The sequence below is a fragment of the Mytilus edulis genome, chromosome 1 (genome assembly GCF_963676685.1).
Source record: "Mytilus edulis chromosome 1, xbMytEdul2.2, whole genome shotgun sequence".
In the NCBI taxonomy this organism is placed as follows: domain Eukaryota; kingdom Metazoa; phylum Mollusca; class Bivalvia; order Mytilida; family Mytilidae; genus Mytilus; species Mytilus edulis.
The window spans coordinates 53,987,343-54,005,883 of record NC_092344.1 but is presented as its reverse complement, the minus strand read 5'-3'; the positions used below and the strand labels follow the sequence as shown (position 1 = coordinate 54,005,883).

Genomic DNA, 18,541 nt, shown 5'->3' with positions numbered 1-18,541 from the left:
CATTTACTAATAAGAAAAGACTGTCCTGATGTGAACGTAACGATTGTATATATTCATTGTTTTGGTCACTATTCCATTTTATAAAAGTATGTACCATGGGAGGCTTGAACGGCGGACGATTATTAGAAAAGTCCAATTAAAAAAATACAGGCGCATGATCTGAAAATTCATAGTACCTTGAAATCACTAATTTGATTATAATTTGACGGTGAAAGTAATAAATAGTCATTTACGCTGGTTTTTTTTTAGTACAGAAAGTAAAGTTTCCATTCTGGTCATTTCGTAGTCTACCGTTTGCTACAATTAGACCTGTATCGTAACACAACTGAAAAAGTTTACGACCAAAAGTGTTTACTGTCTTGTCCATAGACACTCTATACTGAATATGTGGGCTTTCAACGTGTTCTACACAATTAACATAATTATCTAAATCATCATCATACAGAAAATTATTCGAATTACCAATTCGACTGTTCAAATTCCCACATACATATCCTTACTTACTTATCCTCTTCATCCCCAGTGGGACATAAGGCCAAAACAAACTGCCTCCACTTCTCTCTGTCCTTGGCCATGTACTGGGCTTGGCCCCAGGTGTAACCCTTTGCTTCTAATTCTGCTGTAAGAGTTCTTCGCAAGGGGATTCTAGGTCTCCCTGGTTTCCTTTTTCCTGGCGGTGTCCAATAAAGAGCTGTTTTAGGTGTGCGGTGTTGTGGCATTCTCAGTACATGACCTAACCATCTTAATCTTCGTTGTTTAATTTCTGCTGTAATGTTCTTAGCATTACATTTCTCTAAAAGGCTCTTGTTGCTGATCTTAATTGGCCAGAATATTCTGTTGATCTTTCTTAGGCAGCTTGTATGGAATGCGTTTACCTTTTTTGAAGGTCACACGCCAAGTTTCTGAACCATATGTCCATACAGAAGGACAGATTTAACATTGCTGTTGTAAATTCGCAGTTTGGTCCTTAAACTGTACTGGCTGGACTTCCAGATTGTATGAAGTCTTGCAAATGTTGCACGTGCCTTAGATAGATTTATATCCTTCCCTGTTCCATTATCTTTGCTTATGATGCTTCCAAAGTAAGTGAAATCTTCAACACTGTACACTGGCAGATCATTGATTGTTATTGGTGTTGTATTTCTGGTATTTATTGACATTACCTTGGTCTTCTTGACATTGACATTCAGACCAGTTTGCTTTGCATAGTTGTTAAGTATGTTGGTCTTCTCTTGGAGGTGTTCACTTGTTGTTGATAATATGGCAATGTCATCAGGAAAATCAAGGTCTTCTAGCTAATTAAACATGGTTCACTGGCCAATAAAAATAGGATTGGTGACACATTACACCCCTGTTTTACACCAGATTTATCTTCAAATGAGTCTGAGAGAGAGCTATCAAGAATGACACTGCATTCAAAGCTGTTGTAGAAGGCTTTTATTAGCATTCCATATGATTTCACAATTTTCCAAAGAGTTTCTCTATGTATACTGTCAAAGGCCTTTTCGAAGTCAATGAAATTAATGAAGAGTGGTGTGTTCCATTCAATTCATTGCTCAATGATGTTTCTCAGAGTGAAAATTTGGTCCATGCATCGTCTGCCTCTTCTAACGCCAGCTTGTTCTTCTCTAAGCTTTTCATCCACAATTTTATCAATTCTTTTTAGAAGAATTATACATATACACTACCTTTATCACTGTATTCAAGAACAATACCTTCTATTATTTCATGAAAATCAATAACTAACAACCTGTAATAATTTGATTTTTGTGTGGGATTTATAAGAAACAAATGAAAATGTCACTTTCAATACTAAAAAAAAACATGTTTTAATTTTAAAAGAACAATACCATAGTTTAATTCTTTTTCAATAAAAAAAAATAAGTGAACTAACCTAAATTGTCGATTAATTACTGGTGATTATTGGAAATTTATCAAGTAAATTATACACCTTACTTGAATACCTTTTAAAGATCTTGTTAATTCTTAATTAATCATCTATCTTTCAGACAAAATTTACAGAATCACTTTATGTAGTGTAGATCAAAAGTAATAGGCAATGGATAAATCTATCATCCTTATATATCAAACACCTAATATATATACATGTATTTGTGTTTTCAATTATGAGGTCAAATATTTGTATATTGAGATGTGTATTGGTCTGTATAATTATGTAAGACTGAGTTTGATAAGTATTGTGATCAATTTGATTGGCAGTTAAGGAGGTGGGGCATTGTAATTAAAGGTCCGCCTTGTCTCTGATTGTTTGGTGATAGTGACAGTTGTCAATCATACTAGTATTGTATCAATACTCAATTACTTAATCAAACTCATTAAAAAAGCCTGCACATGCACACACCTTAAATAAATACATTCTTGAATGAACTGCTAAAAAAATATACCCATTTTTTCACAGTTTAAATGTGTATTATGTGCACATACATGAGAACTATAGGGAACTATATTTCAGTGCAGTGAATACATTTAGTAGCTAACCTGTCGTTTTGTTAGGGAGGCCAGTGCCTTAAGAAATATTTAGAACAAGTTCCAATCTTTCCAAAAACATCGTTAAATTCAGCATATATATAAAAAAAACAAACAAGAATGTGTCCAAAGTATACAGATGCCCCACTCGCAATATCATTTTCCATGTTCAATGGACCGTGAAATTTGGTAAACAAGAATGTGTCCATAGTAAATGGATGCCCCACTCCCACTATCATTTTCCATGTTCAGTGGACCGTGTTGGGGTCAAAACTTTAATTCGGAATTAGAATTAGAAAGATCATATCATAGGAAACATGTGTACTAAGTTTCAAGTTGATGTGACTTCAACTTCATCAAAATCTACCTTGACCAAAAACTTTAACCTGAACTTTGCACTGTTATTTTCTATGTTGAGTTGACCGTGAAATTGGGGTCATACCTTCAACTTGGCATTACAATTAGAAAGATCATATCATGGGGAACATGTGTACTAAGTTTCAAGTTGATGTCTAGTACATTGCTAAAATATATACTAAGTTTCTAAAAAATCTGGCAAGAATTGAACACATGAGAGTTCAAAGAATGCAATTTTCCATAAAATAATGTTTACAAGGGGCATTACTATTTTAAAAATAATGATGGACACTGATTCTCCAAGCAGGCCTGGTAAAACAGGTCTATGCATATCTAGAAATAAAATACCTCTCTGTATTTTTGAAGATACAATTTCAGTGGTTCTACATAGCTATCAAAACCCAGGGTAGACATGGCAAACAGAATGTCTTCACCATTTATAGTCTTTCTTTTTTCTTGATGACATCTTTCACTTGCTCTATAATCAGTTAAGGATATTTCTAAGAAATCTTTGTACAAAGAACATACTTTGAAAGACTTATGCTGTTGACTGAAAAAATTTAAGTTGCGCAAACTCATATATGTTATAAACTCCATACCATGAAGTCTCATTGACTTCAGTAAAATTTGATCATTTCAGCAATCTTTGGAAATGGCGTCTAATATCAACAATTTTTAGACTATCAGACAAGTTGACAGCCTCATCACTCACTCTAGTAATTCCCTTTCTGAGGTACCAAAAGAAAGAAGAAGGATTAATCTTTCAAATTGTAATAATTGCATTATGACAAATTATTACATAATTAATTGTTATGTAATACGTTGTCATATTGTGATGCCCATACTTGAATGAATTGAGTTTCTTTGTTATTCCTTGCATCCCAAAATATTTTATAGATTCTTGCACAACAGTTTGACCTCCAAAACAGTGTCTCAGATTTTTCCTATTGCATTTCATTCTCTCATAAATCTTCAATGAAGTTTCCAACATCAATTCATAAGAGACCGCTAAATTCAATTGGGTATCAATTTGTTCTATTGATTTTTTGGAAATCGGAGACACAGTTTTGGAGGTCAAGCTGTGTTGTACAAGAATCTATAAAATATTTTGGGATGCTATGAAGAACAAAGACGCTAAATTCATTCAAGTGTGGACATCACAATATAGCAACTAATTACATAATAATTAATTATGTAATAATTACGTCATAATGAAATTATCACAATTTGAAAGATTAATCTTTCTTCTTTCTTTTGGTACCTCATTTATAAAATATAAAGAAGGATGAAACCAATTACATCAGTTTAAATTTGTCTGATTGGGAGTGAAAAATATCTTTGTATTGTGCTACCTTAAATGAATATTCTTGCTGTTTAAAATAATCTTTATCTATAATCATGATAATAAATTTGGCCTTGTAAATTCAGAGGAACATATTTTTGCAAACTCCAGAAGAGGTCAATTGGCAATTTTAGATTTTTAGTGCTTACTTTGCTGAACAATTTTTGCTGTTTACAGTTTTTCTGAGATAAATATACAACAGAGGGTGAATGGTTTGTTTTTCAAGAATCAACGCTTATCAATTGTATCTATAACTTAAACTATAGTGTTACTGTCTTTTCAAAATTAAAGCCTATTCTTAATTAGAAGGTATACTATTGTAAGGGAGTTTAATTAGGTCTTTCCACTTTCACCTATTGTTTTTCTTCTGATTATTAAGTCTTTCCAATTTTCTGTGGAAAAACTTATTGTATTTCTTCTGATTATTATTTTTTTTCCCCACCCCATTTTGAAATTTTTGTTTAGCAATATGTCTCTTAGGTATTTCTTTTATTGTATCGCACAGTATATGCGCTTTTAAATGTTACCCTGCTAAGACGAATAATTTTCTTTGTAAGAGTTATCTCCCTATTCACAGTTTATCAAATGTGTGCATCTTCGTAACAAAAAAAGATAGTGACAAAATTCTTTTTACAAATTGTTGGTTACATCCTCCAGAATTTTTGACTAATTTGGATCGAAGCGATTCAATGAAATTTTATAAGAGTTATCTACCTTTACAAAATAAATTTGTCTGTATATTTTTTTTAACTCATAAACAGTTAACCGTACAACCCTGGAATGTTTTTATTTGAGTCCTCTAGGTTCTTACTTAGAAAATGAGGTCAAGGTCAAAGGTTAAGGTCAAGTTCTCAATTGTGACTTCTGCTTGTTTTTGCATTTTCTCTGACACTTTGAAAGATACATATAAAAAAGCAAGTGCAAAATGTCTGCTTTATTGTTATGAAGATATGCTACAATTAAATGGCATCTTATAGGAGTTGATGCCCCTGAAATGTCTTCGTATGAGGTTATTTGATTACAACTTCAACTTAGTTCATCATAAAGGCATTTGACCTTGTACAAAAGGTTAGGTGACAAATGACCTTGAGAAAACCGGAAGTAGTTTGCAATTTTTTCATATAAAAGTACTCAGAATCCATATATCTTGTCATATAGATTCCAAAACTGATTACTGAAGACTTAAAATGACTTCCAACAAACCGGAAGTGGCCAATTATCTCCCATTCTACATACAAAAGTATATAGAAACTATATATCTTTGGAATCAGTGTGAAAGAAGTATCATATGAGACAGGAAGTGACATTCATTTCACCGGAAGTAGCATATTATCTCCCTTACATCACTCAAAAATATAATTAAACCATTATGTATCACATTGTTATGAAGAAACTATCTTCTTATCAGAATTTCTTTGATGTGGAAACACTTTCAATTGTTGTCTGAACAATTGGTTTTTTTTTTTCCTTCCGCCTAATTTTGTGCCTGCGATAAATATTTGTTTTGCAATATGTCTTTTATATATTTGGTATATGATATCGAACAGTTTATGCCCTTTTGAAATTTACCCTGCATAAACAAATACTTTTCTTTGTAGGAGTTATCTCCACAAACACTGTTTTCCTTGTGTCCACTACTCCTACGCAACCATAAAAGATTACGACAAATTTATTTTATAAAATTGCTCATTATATCCTTCACATGATTTGTCCTTTTTTGACCGAAGCAATATGAACGCTCCATATGAGATTTATTTCCCCTTATGGATTTGAAATAAGTGATATGCATTTCTATCTTGTAAACCATAAGTGATAAAGACCTAGGATCTTTTGATTGGAGGTCCTTGGTCCAGAAAAAATAGTAAAAATTAGGTCAAGGTCAAAGGTCAGGGTCATATACTAATTTTTTAATTTGGCTTATTTTCACTAATTCCCCAAAACCGTATACGATATCAACAAATTATTTTTACTAAATTGTTAGTTGTGACATGTTGTAACACGTAAATTTTGATTGCAAGGGTACGTTGAACGTAAAAGGGAGTTTTCTCCCCTCTTGTATTTAAAAACACGCGTATGGTGATATAACTCATTTACCAAATATAGTTATGACCTATAGTCTTTTGATTTGAGGTCCTTGGTTTATGACCTTGAAATTGATCTCAAGGTCATAGCTTAATTTGACGTTCTAGATTTTGACCTTTGCTTTTACCTCAAATGTATACATGATAAATTTAAGCCATGAGACTTTTGGCAAAAGGTATCAAACCATTTAACCTTGAAAAAAACAACCAGAAGTGACCTAGTGTAAACCGGAAGTAGCTATTTTTTGTACTTTATTAATATAAAAGTATATAGAACCAGATATTTTTGGAATCAGTGTCAAGTAAATATTCAAATATTATGGGAAGTAACATTTTTCAAACCGGAAGTAACAAAATATCTCCCTTATTTAAAAAATATTGTATAGAAACCATATATTTTTGGAATCAGCGTACAATAAGCTATTTGACGATTGAAATGGTAATTTAAACTTAATTTTACAACTTTCATATTAAAATACATTGTTTTTTTGTGGATACACCCTTAGATAACAATTGGTTTTTAATTAACAATGTTATCGTGTCAAACGATGCATTTCAATAAATTAAATACCACAATTGAAAATGGTTAAAACGATACAAATATAACACAGTACATCTGCCCTTAAAGATGTTCATATATCAGGCATCTGAATATTATCTGTTTTTAAAAAAAAAAGACATACATATTCGATCTTATTTCTAATAAAATTGAGAATTGAAATGGGAAATGTGTCAAAGCCGGGAACAACCCATCAAAGAACATATATAATTATATAGTATATCATAGCATTGTCAAAAATTTCAAGCGAGAAGTCTAATTCTAGACACATCACGATTTTCTAGCCTAGGAATTTGCAAATAAATATTTATAAAATTATGTTGTAAAAAAGATGAAATGATACTATAATAATTTATGAAAAAACCAGATGCTCCGCAGGGCGCAGCTTTATATGACCGCAGAGGTCGAACCCTGGACAGTTGGGGCAAGTATGGACACAACATTCAAGTTTGATACAGTTCTGAATTTGGATAGTGATTAAATAGTTGACACAGCAAAAGGTTTCTGACACAGAATTAATGTGGTCTAATGAACTTTTTTTTTTGGCTTTTGAGCAATACACTTATGTTATTGAATATAAATCCCATCAAAAAAATGTTTGAAGGAAACATCTTTTTAATTTCTGAAATCTGAAATGAGAAAAATTTTACCCACTCTACCGTTGGATTACCTCCCTTTCACTGTCTTTAAATTGTCTTGAACCAGAAAAACCCTTGTTTCTCCCCCCCCCCCTTTTGACCCTAATTAGTAATTGCTTAATGATTTGATTCTTCACCACCTATAACCACCCCTTTGTAGTATGGAAACTTGTGGTATAATTTCAGAGAGATTTATACACTGAAACACAAGTTATTGACTGAAAACTACAAAAATGCTTATTTGGGCCCCTTTTTTGCCCCTCACTTATTGAAACCCCTTTGGAGCAAGAACCCCACAACTAAATTCCAGCATTTCCTTGGTAGTAAGAAACCCAATCTTATTAAAAACCGATCTCTCATCGCTCCTGTTTCTGATATGTCGCGTGGGAGATCTAACGAAACCCGTAGGTGTGTCTTTTTCGACCAATGAAATTGAGTCTTCCACGATCTTGGAAGTTTAACGTAAGGCAAAGGAATGTAACTCATTTTATTTACGACGAAATCGTCAGTCATAATAATTCATAAACTTTTTTGATTGGCTTATTAATAGGTCGTCAACTCATTTGCATATCTTTATAAATTCATGACTTTTAGTTCACTCACATGTGACCTCAAAGCCGGTTTCGTTAGATCTCCCACGCGACATATCAGAAACAGGAGCGATGAGAGATCGGTTTTTAATTAGATTGTAAGAAACCGTGTAGTAAATTTCAGAGAGATCCATACACTTAAACACAAGTTATTGTCTGTAATTTAGAAAAATGCTTATTTTTGGCCCCTTATTCCTAAATGTTCAGGGATATTAACCCCAAACTGACACCAAGCCTTCCCTTCATTATATGTCAGAGAGATCCATACAGTCAAACATAAGTTATTGTCCCGAAACTTAAAAAATGCGTTTTTGGCAACTTTTTGGCCCTTAGTTCCTAGACTGTTTGCCCCATAACCCTCAAAGAGAAGGAGAAGACGGAACTAAGTTGAAAAACATGTGTCTAAATCTATTTGTTTTTAACAATAATATATGTTTAAACTAACCCTCAAAATAAATCCCAATCGTCGACGTAATGGTATGAACATTGTGGTAAAATTTCAGAGTAATTGAAATACTTATACACAACTTATTGTCCTGAAACTAGATAAATGTATGTTTTGGGCCCCTTTTTCCTAAACCGATGGGACCATAACCCCCAAAATCAATCCCAACCTTCCGTTTGTGGTTATAGACATTGTGCTAAAATTGTATTGATTTCTACTTTCTATACTAAAGTTATTATCCAGAAACCATCCATCATCGGACGACGACGACGTGATACCAATATACGACCGCAAAAATGTTTGCGGTCGTATAAAAATGGACAAATAGAATATATCATTTTCGTATCAAACATGTGTAATTGCCAACAATGATCCGATACTAAAACTATTTTTTATTAAACAAAACATCTATAACTTACAAACCAAAAAAAAAACCTAGAAAAACTAGAGAATAGGGACATCAAAAGAGATTACAGAGATTTTAACCTAAATCAACAAATCCAAACCTCTAACTCATTGATCTTTAAAATCATGAAACCCCGCAGCTACGAACTTATACTATACGTTTGCCTATTATGTATATATAAAGGTACAATCATTGTGTGTCCTTTGTACCGATGTATATCATATATTTAATTAATATTTATAAATAAGACATTTAAATCGTAATCCATTGGTAGCTGAGATGTTTCGTCGATATGTTGATGTCAGAAACACATAGCAGAATTTGTCAACGGGTTCGATTCCCAGTAAAGACATAAAGAAATAACAAACAAGAGGCTCTAAAGAGCCAGTGTCGCTCACCTTGGTCTATGTGAATATTAAACAAAGGACAGATGAATTCATGACAAAATGTGTTTTGGTGATGGTGATGTGTTTGTAGATCCTACTTTACTGAACATTTTTGCTGCTTACAATTATCTCTATCTATAATGAACTTGGCCGAGTAGTTACAGAGGAAAATGTTAGTAAAATTTACAAGTTTTATGAAAATTGTTAAAAATTGACTATAAAGGGCAATAACTCCTTAGGGGTCAATTGACCATTTTGGTCATGTTGACTTATTTTTAGGTCTTACTTTGCTGTACATTATTGCTGTTTACAGTTTATCTCTATCTATAATAATATTCAAGATAATAACCAAAAGTGGCAAAATTTCCTTAAAATTACCAATTTAGGGGCAGCAACCCAACAACGGGTTGTCCGATTCATCTGAAAATTTCAGGGCAGATAGATCTTGACCTAATAATCAATTTTACCTGAGTCAGATTTGCTCTAAATGCTTTGGTTTTTGAGTTATAAGCCATAAACTGCATTTTACCCCTATGTTCTATTTTTAGCCATGGCGGCCATCTTGGTTGGTTGGTCGGGTCACCGGACACATTTTTTAAACTAGATACCCCAATGATGATTGTGGCCAAGTTTGGGTTAATTTGGCCCAGTTGTTTCAGAGGAGAAGATTTTTGTAAAAATTAACGACGACGCTGGACGACGCCGGACGCAAAGTGATGGGAAAAGCTCACTTCGCCCTTCGGGCCAGGTGAGCTAAAAAAGATATTTGTATGTATTTCCCATAAGGTACTAAGTTAAACTATGTTCCCCACTGGCGGCCATCTTTAATCATGGATTGGCTGCAAAGTAACAACACTTGGGCATCATCTCATAAGGAACATTCTTACTTTGTTTGGTTTCATTGCTTTCAGTGGTTTTATAAAAGAGGGAAATTTGTATGTTTTTCCAAAAGGGCCTATGTTAAACTAAGCCCTGCTAGCAATGTCTAGTGTCCATCTTAGATGATAAATCCGCTTCAAAGTAACAACACATGGTCAGCACCTCATAAGGAACATTCATGCCATGTTTGGTTCTATTCCATTCAGTGAATATCTAAGTTAAAAATGTAAAAAGTTAACGACAACGACCGATGCCAAGTGATGGGCCAGGTGAGCTAAAAAGTAACTTCTAAAAATAGTTTGACAGCTTATCACCTAAACACAATACAACATTTTTTAATACATAATTTAAAAGCAGTGTAAGGAAAGTAATTCAAACCATGTTGGTATTTTTCAATCTTTTCCAAGAGTGATTTTTATACACGATCAATTATTTTTCCACTTCTTGAAATAAAGAAGAAAAGGCAGGGTAAAAATTAAGACTACTCTCTGTGATTGTAACCGCCCATGAGATAATTAAACTCAACTGCTTCATCTTTTTCAGATAAGGATCAGGATAAAATTCAATATCACGGATCAGGCCATGTATAAATTTCCTACAAATCTATAGCTTCCATGAATTATTTCGTTTCTAATAGAACAAATACGATCATTTAAAAACTGAAGGTCGGGTAGGAATACCGTGTGTTGCTGTCCTTTTTACTCCCTGTTAGATAATGCTTTAACTTTTTAATAAATCTGTAGCTTGCATGAATTATTTTGTAAATAACAGCTAGAAAAAATTAACTTTATTCTTTTAATTCTTAAACCAAATAATTGCCATTTTTACTCAACATGTTTTTCTCACGAGCTAAGGTCAAATCCTTAGTTGACTTGCTGAAATTCGTAAATATGCAAATAATGCATTAGAATAGAAAATAAAACAACACCTAACTCAAAGAACCATTTTTATGTAACAGTATACAAATTTCAATGGTTTACGAAAACGGAAAAACCTTCAGCTTTAGCATTTTCATTTGTCATCATGTTATGAAATGACTTAAATGTGCCAAAAGCATTCTTGATATCTATATCACTAATGGAAAGCTGAATACTAAAATTTATGATAAAAGGGATGATTTTTCATTTCCTATCGTTAATTATCCGTTTTTAGATGGTGACGTTCCCTTGTCACCATCTTACGGTGTTTACATATCTCAACTTGTACGATTCGCTCGTGTATGTAACAATGTTTTAGATTTTAACGAGAGAAATTTATGTATTACTGAAAAATTATTACACCAGGGTTTTCGATATCACAAACTAGTCAAAACATTTACTAAATTTTATCATCGGTATAAAGACATTATTCGTAAATATAGCTCAACATGCAGACTTTTAATACGTTCAGGTATTTCACATCCAATTTTTTATGGTAATATTCTTTATAAAGCACAAAGGTGTCAGTATTCACCTCAGAAACTTACAAAACCTTTGAATAGACTTATTAAGAAGGGATATAATTACGATACTGTTGTCAAGTCATTAAAGATTGCATATTTTGGCGTTAATATTGAGTCATTGATAAGGTCTTTGCATCGGAACTAAACACATTTATTCTAAAAACAGTTGTTGGCATGACACGGGTTATGTTCTTCTCATATATGTTATGATGGTATGATACTAAACCCCTAACGGGAAGGATTGTGCCTGATGTTCATATGATGAAATCATAATCTTTCAGTCAGTTTAGTTGAAGTCTGGAGCTGGCATATCAGTTAACTGCTAGTAGTCTGTTGTTATTTATGTATTATTGTCATTTTGTTTATTTTCTTTGGTTACATCTTCTGACATCAGACTCGGATTTCTCTTGAACTGAATTTTAATGTGCGTATTGTTATGCGTTTACTTTACTACATTGGTTAGAGGTATAGGGGGAGGGTTGAGATCTCACAAACATGTTTAACCCCGCCGCATTTTTGCGCCTGTCCCAAGTCAGGAGCCTCTGGCCTTTGTTAGTCTTGTATTATTTTAATTCTAGTTTCTTGTGTACAATTTGGAAATTAGTATGGCGTTCATTATCACTGGACTAGTATATATTTGTTTAGGGGCCAGCTGAAGGACGCCTCCGGGTGCGGGAATTTCTCGCTACATTGAAGACCTGTTGGTGACCCTCTGCTGTTGTTTTTTATTTGGGCGGGTTGTTGTCTCTTTGACACATTCCCCATTTCCATTCTCAATTTTATGATCTTTCGCGGAATTTCATTTTATATTGATTTTGAGATATCTTCGATCTCATGTGCATTTATTCTTTTTGTTATGCAATCAAATAAGAATAAAAGTTCTGTAGTTTTATTTCAATTTTAGTTTTTAAAACAAAATATCGGCATAGCCTTTGTAAATAGGTTCTGATACATGTGGATTTACGTGGGAGGTATATTGTAACATCCATTATTATTATGTATCTCTCGTGAGTCTGCGCGAAGTATAGATATATCGAGAATTTTTTCACAGTAGTGTTTTCAAAGCAAAAGAAGCACGTCATATTAGAATATCTTTTTTTATATCAATATAATACATATACTGGGTACATATGATAAAGGATAGTAATAATTCCTTATGGCATGCATGTGATCTACCTCTTACATCTATTTCAACATGTATTCATCTGAATTGTCATATCAAAATCAAGATATTACATTTTCACTGTTTTCAAATATTTGGCATATTCTGATATGTTTAAAGGATACTCGCTTGTTATAAAGCTGATAAACTCTGAGACACACTCCTGAACACATTCTTTGGCATCTTTGGCAATCTGAATAAAAAGAAAATGTAGTTATGATAATACTTTTCAGTTATCCAATAATTGTCAAGTTTATGAACTTCAAATTGAATAGTGCTATTTATTTAGGATGTATAAATATGATCATGATGTAGACTCTGTTTTTTTTTATTTATGTTTTAATCTTTGTCAACTTCAAAATTCAAATATGAAGATGTGGTAAGATTGACAATGAAACAACTCTCCTTAAGAGACAATTGCAATATGACCAAAAAGTTAACAACACTAGGTCAACACACTGTGTAGAACACCACATGCTGGGTGTCAGCTTTGTTTGACACAGTGTGGCAGTTATGAAGGGAAGAGAAACGATCAAGATAAGTTCAAATATCAAAATTTCTTTTTTGAGAATTGTTAGTACCATAAAATGTATTGCACGGAAGGAACCGAAACACAATCTACATTTCCGTCAAGCAAAAGTAGAAGTTTTCAGTGATCTGTCTTCTCAAACACTTTTACCTAGTTTTCCTTGTTGCAGAATTTGAGGTTTCTTACGCAAATTTCTGAATAAAACAAGATGCTCTACAGGGCGCTGCTTTAAACAAACGCAGAGGTCAAACCCTGAACAGTTGGGGCAAATATGGACACAACATTCAAGCTTGATACATCTCTGAATTTGGATTGTGATTAAAGACACAGCATATGTTTCTGACACAGAATGAATGTGGTCTAATGAGCTTAACATTTGTTTTTGCTTTTGAGCAATACACTATGCTGTTGAATATTAATCCCCTCAACAACAAAAAATATTCGAAGAAATTTTCTTTTTAATTTCTAAAATCTGAAATAAGAAAATTTGTACCCTAGTCATGGTTGAAATTACTATTAATTAATAGTATAAATTAACTTCTAAAACTAAATTTTCACCTCATCATCTCAAGACAATCATCATTTCTTAATACATAGTTTTCAAGCAGTGTTAGGGAGGTAATCAAACATACATGTAACAATATTCTTTAAATGGAATTGGATTACCATTGGAAAACCTCCCTTACACAGCTTTTAAATTGTCTAAATTGTCCTTTAACCAGAAAACCCTCGTTTTTATCCCTTTTTTGTCCCTTATTGCTAAATAATTTGAGCCATAACCCCCCCCCCCCCCCTCCCTATAACCATCCCTTTGTATTATGGAAACTTGTGGTATAAATTCAGAGAAATTTATACACTAAAACACAAGTGGTTTGACTGGAAACTACAAAAATGCTTAATTGGGCCCCCTTTTTGGCCCCTAATTCCCAAACCTTTGAGACCATAACCCCCCAAATCAATCCCAACTTTCCTTTTGTGGTTATAAACGTTGTCTTAAAATTTATTTATATATTTTTCTATGTACTTATTATACTAAAGTTATCATCTGGAAACCATCTGTCGTCGGACAATGCTGACGGCGTGATACCGATATACGACTAAAAAAATAATTTTGCGGTTGTATAAAAACTACTTTTGACGAAATTCCCCCATATGATTTATATAGAATTGAATTTTTATCATTTAAATTTTAACCAGATACCAGTTTTTTTAAATAGTTAAAATTTGCTGGTTTTAAAACTAATTTGTCATCGAAATATAAAGTGTTGCGTCTCAAGGGGGGCTATATTTAAAAAAAACTGGATGTGTCAAAGCGACACCCATGGCCCCGTCTCAAAAAATTGAAAAATTTGCAATTTTAATAACACATGTGGACACAAACATGATGGTAGTCTCACATATCAAAAATCAGCTCAATATGTGGAGGCGTACAGAAACTAGAGGCTCTAAAGAGCCTGTGTCGCTCACCTTGGTCCTTGTGAATATTAAACAATGGACACAGATGGATTCATGACAAAATTGTGTTTTGGTGATGGGGATGTGTTTGTAGCTTACAATTATCTCTATCTATAACAGTACTTTCTGTGGAAAATGCCAATTGAAAATCTTCAAATTTTAAGAAAATTGTTAAAAATTGACTATGAAGGGCAATAACTCCTTAGGGGGTCAATTGACTATTTTGGTAATACTGACTTATTTTTAGTTCTTAGTTTGCTGTACATTATTGCTGTTTACAGTTTATCTCTATCTATAATAATATTCAAGATAATAACAAAAAACAGCAAAATTTCCTCAAAATTACATATTCAGGGGCAGCAACCTAACAACCGATTATTCAATTCATCTGAAAATTCCAGGGCAGATAGATCTCGACCTGATCAACAATTTTACTTCCTATCAGATTTGCTCTTAATGCTTTGGTTTTTGAGTTAAAAGCCAAAAACTGCATTTTACCCCCATGTTCTATTTTTAGCCATGGCGGCCATCTTGGTTTGTTGGCCAAGTTACCAGACACATTTTTTTAACTAAATACCCCAATGATGATTATGGGTAAGTTTGGTTAAATTTGGCCCAGTAGTTTCAGAGGAGAAGATTTTTCTAAAAGACTACTAAGATTTACGAAAAATGGTTAAAAATTGACTATAAAGGGCAATAACTCCTAAAGTGGTCAACTGACAATTTTGGTCATGTTGACTTATTTGTAGATCTTACTTTGCTGAACATTATTGCTGTTTACAGTATATCTCTATCTATAATAATATTCAAGATAATAACCAAAAAGAGCAAAATTTCCTTAAAATAACCATTTCAGAGGCAGCAACCCAACAACGGAATGTCCGATTCATCTGAAAATTTCAGGGCAGATAGATCTTGACCTGATGAACAATTAACTCCATGTCAGATTTGCTCTTAATGCTTTGGTTTTTGAGTTATAAGCCAAAACTGCATTTTACCCCTATGTTCTATTTTTAGCAATGGCGGCCATCTTGGTTTGTTGGCCAAGTTACCGGACACATTTTTTTAACTATATACCCCAATGATGATTATGGCTAAGTTTGGTTAAATTTGGCCCAGTAGTTTCAGAGGAGAAGATTTTTCTAAAAGATTACTAAGATTTACGAAAAATGGTTAAAAATTGACTATAAAAGGCAATTACTCCTAAAGTGGTCAACTGACCATTTTGGTTATGTTGACTTATTTGTAGATCTTACTTTGCTGAACATTATTGCTGTTACAGTTTATCTCAATCTATAATAATATTCAAGATAATAACCAAAAAGAGCAAAATTTCCTTAAAATTACCATTTCAGGGGTAGCAACCCAACAACGGAATGTCCGATTCATCTGAAAATTTCAGGGCAGATAGATCTTAACCTGATGAACAATTCTACCGTGTCAGATTTGCTCCTAAATGCTTTGGTTTTTGAGTTATAAGCCAAAAACTGCATTTTACCCCTATGTTCTATTTTTAGCCATGACGGCCATCTTGGTTGGTTGCGCGACGCACCGGACACATTTTTTTTAAAACTAGATACCCCAATGATGATTACGGCCAAGTTTGGTTAAATTTGGCCCAGTAGTTTCAGAGGAGAAGTTTTTCTAAAAGATTACTAAGATTTACGAACCAGATGCTCCGCAGGGCGTAGCTTTATACGACCGCAGAGGTTGAACCCTGAACGGTTGGGGCAAGTATGGACACAACATTCAAGCTGGATTCAGCTCTAAATTTGGATTGTGATTAAATAGTTGACACAGCATAGGTTTCTGACACAGAATGAATGTGTTCTAATGAACTTAAAATTTTTGTTTTCTCTTAGAGCAATTCACTATGCTGTTGAATATTAATCCTCTCAAAAAAATGTTTGAAGAAATTTTCTTTTTTATTTATGAAATTTCAAATGAGAAAAATTGATCCCAATTTTTTTAATCACATCCCCCTTTCCCTTATTCCAAAACTAATCTCAATCAAAATTTCTAATGGAGTTTGCAACAATAACTACTCATTTAAATACATCATAAAATATTAAGATGTAAAAAAACTGCTTGTTATCACTGAATGGTAAAGATTATTTTAATTTATCAGTTGGTAGTAAAAAGTGAATATACATTGTATATTGTATATAACAAAGATTTAAGTTGATTCTGGACAAAGAAAGATAACTCCAATTAAAAAAAAATCTTGCTATTGCACAATATTTTGCAATTAGATATTTCTTGCTTTCTATTCTGGACAAAGAAAGATAACTCTAATTAAAAAAAATTTTGCTATTTCACAATATTGTGCAATTAGATATTTCTTGCCATTGCGCAATACTGTGCAATTGAAAAGACTTGCTATTGCACAATACTTAATATAATAATTTTAGATCCTGATTTGGACCAACTTGAAAACTGGGCCCATAATAAAAAATCTAAGTACATTTTTGGATTCAGCATATCAAAGAACCCCAAGATTTCAATTTTTGTTGAAATCAGACTAAGTTTAATTTTGGACCCTTTGGACTTTAGTGTAGACCAATTTGAAAACAGGACCAAAAATGAAGAATCTACATACACAGTTAGATTTGGTATATCAAAGCACCCCATTTATTAAATTTTTGATGAAATCAAACAAAGTTTAATTTTTGGACCCTGATTTGGACCAACTTGAAAACTGGGCCAATAATCAAGAATCTAAGTACATTTTTAGATTCAGCATATCAAAGAACCTAACTGATTCATTTTTTGTCAAAATCAAACTAAGTTTAATTTTGGACCCTTTGGACCTTAATGTAGACCAATTTGAAAACGGGACCAAAAGTTAAGAATCTACATACACAGTCATGACAGTTAGATTCGGCATATCAAAGAACCCCAATTATTCAATTTTGATGAAATCAAACAAAGTTTAATTTTGGACCCTTTGGGCCCCTTATTCTGTTGGGACCAAAACTCCCAAAATCAATACCAACCTTCCTTTTATGGTCATAAACCTTGTGTTTAAATTTCATAGATTTCTATTTACTTATACTAACGTTATGGTGCGAAAACCAAGAAAAATGCTTATTTGGGTCCCTTTTTGGCCCCTAATTCCTAAACTGTTGGGACCTTAACTCCCAAAATCAATACCAACCTTCCTTTTGTAGTCATTAACATTGTGTTTAAATTTCATTGATTTCTATTTACTTAAACTAAAGTTATTGTGCGAAAACCAAGAATAATGCTTATTTGGGCCCTTTTTTGGCCCCTAATTCCTAAACTGTTGAAACCTAAACTCCCAAAATCAATCCCAACCGTTCTTTTGTGGTCATAAACCTTGTGTCAAAATTTCATAGATTTCTATTAACTTAAACTAAAGTTATAGTGCGAAAACCAAGAAAATGCTTATTTGGGCCCTTTTTGGCCCCTAATTCCTAAAATGTTGGGACCAAAACTCCCAAAATCAATACCAACCTTCCTTTTGTGGTCATAAACCTTGTGTTAAAATTTCATAGATTTCCATTCACTTTTACTAAAGTTAGAGTGCGAAAACTAAAAGTATTCGGACGCCGGACGACGACGACGACGACGACGACGACGACGACGCCGACGACGACGACGCCGACGCCAACGTGATAGCAATATACGACGAAAAATTTTTCAAATTTTGCGGTCGTATAAAAATGGTTAAAAATTGACTATAAAGGGCAATAACTCCTAAAGAGGTCAACTGACCATTTTGTTCATGTTGACTTATTTGTAGATCTTACTTTGCTGAACA

At 33.1% G+C, this 18,541-nt stretch overlaps 1 protein-coding gene across 6 annotated transcripts in view; it reads right to left on the bottom strand.

Annotated features, from left to right (window-relative positions):
- Positions 1 to 18,541, bottom strand: part of LOC139513912 (nuclear transcription factor Y subunit beta-like) — a 131,570-nt gene that overhangs the window by 39,145 nt on the left and 73,884 nt on the right. For all 6 annotated transcript variants that reach the window (XM_071302856.1, XM_071302852.1, XM_071302853.1 and 3 more), the window contains exons 5-6: positions 12,899 to 12,966; positions 3,193 to 3,322 (exon numbers count right to left, since the gene is read on the bottom strand). In XM_071302856.1, coding sequence (XP_071158957.1) covers positions 3,193 to 3,322; positions 12,899 to 12,966 — 198 coding nt within the window. The remainder of the gene's footprint in view (positions 1 to 3,192; positions 3,323 to 12,898; positions 12,967 to 18,541) is intronic.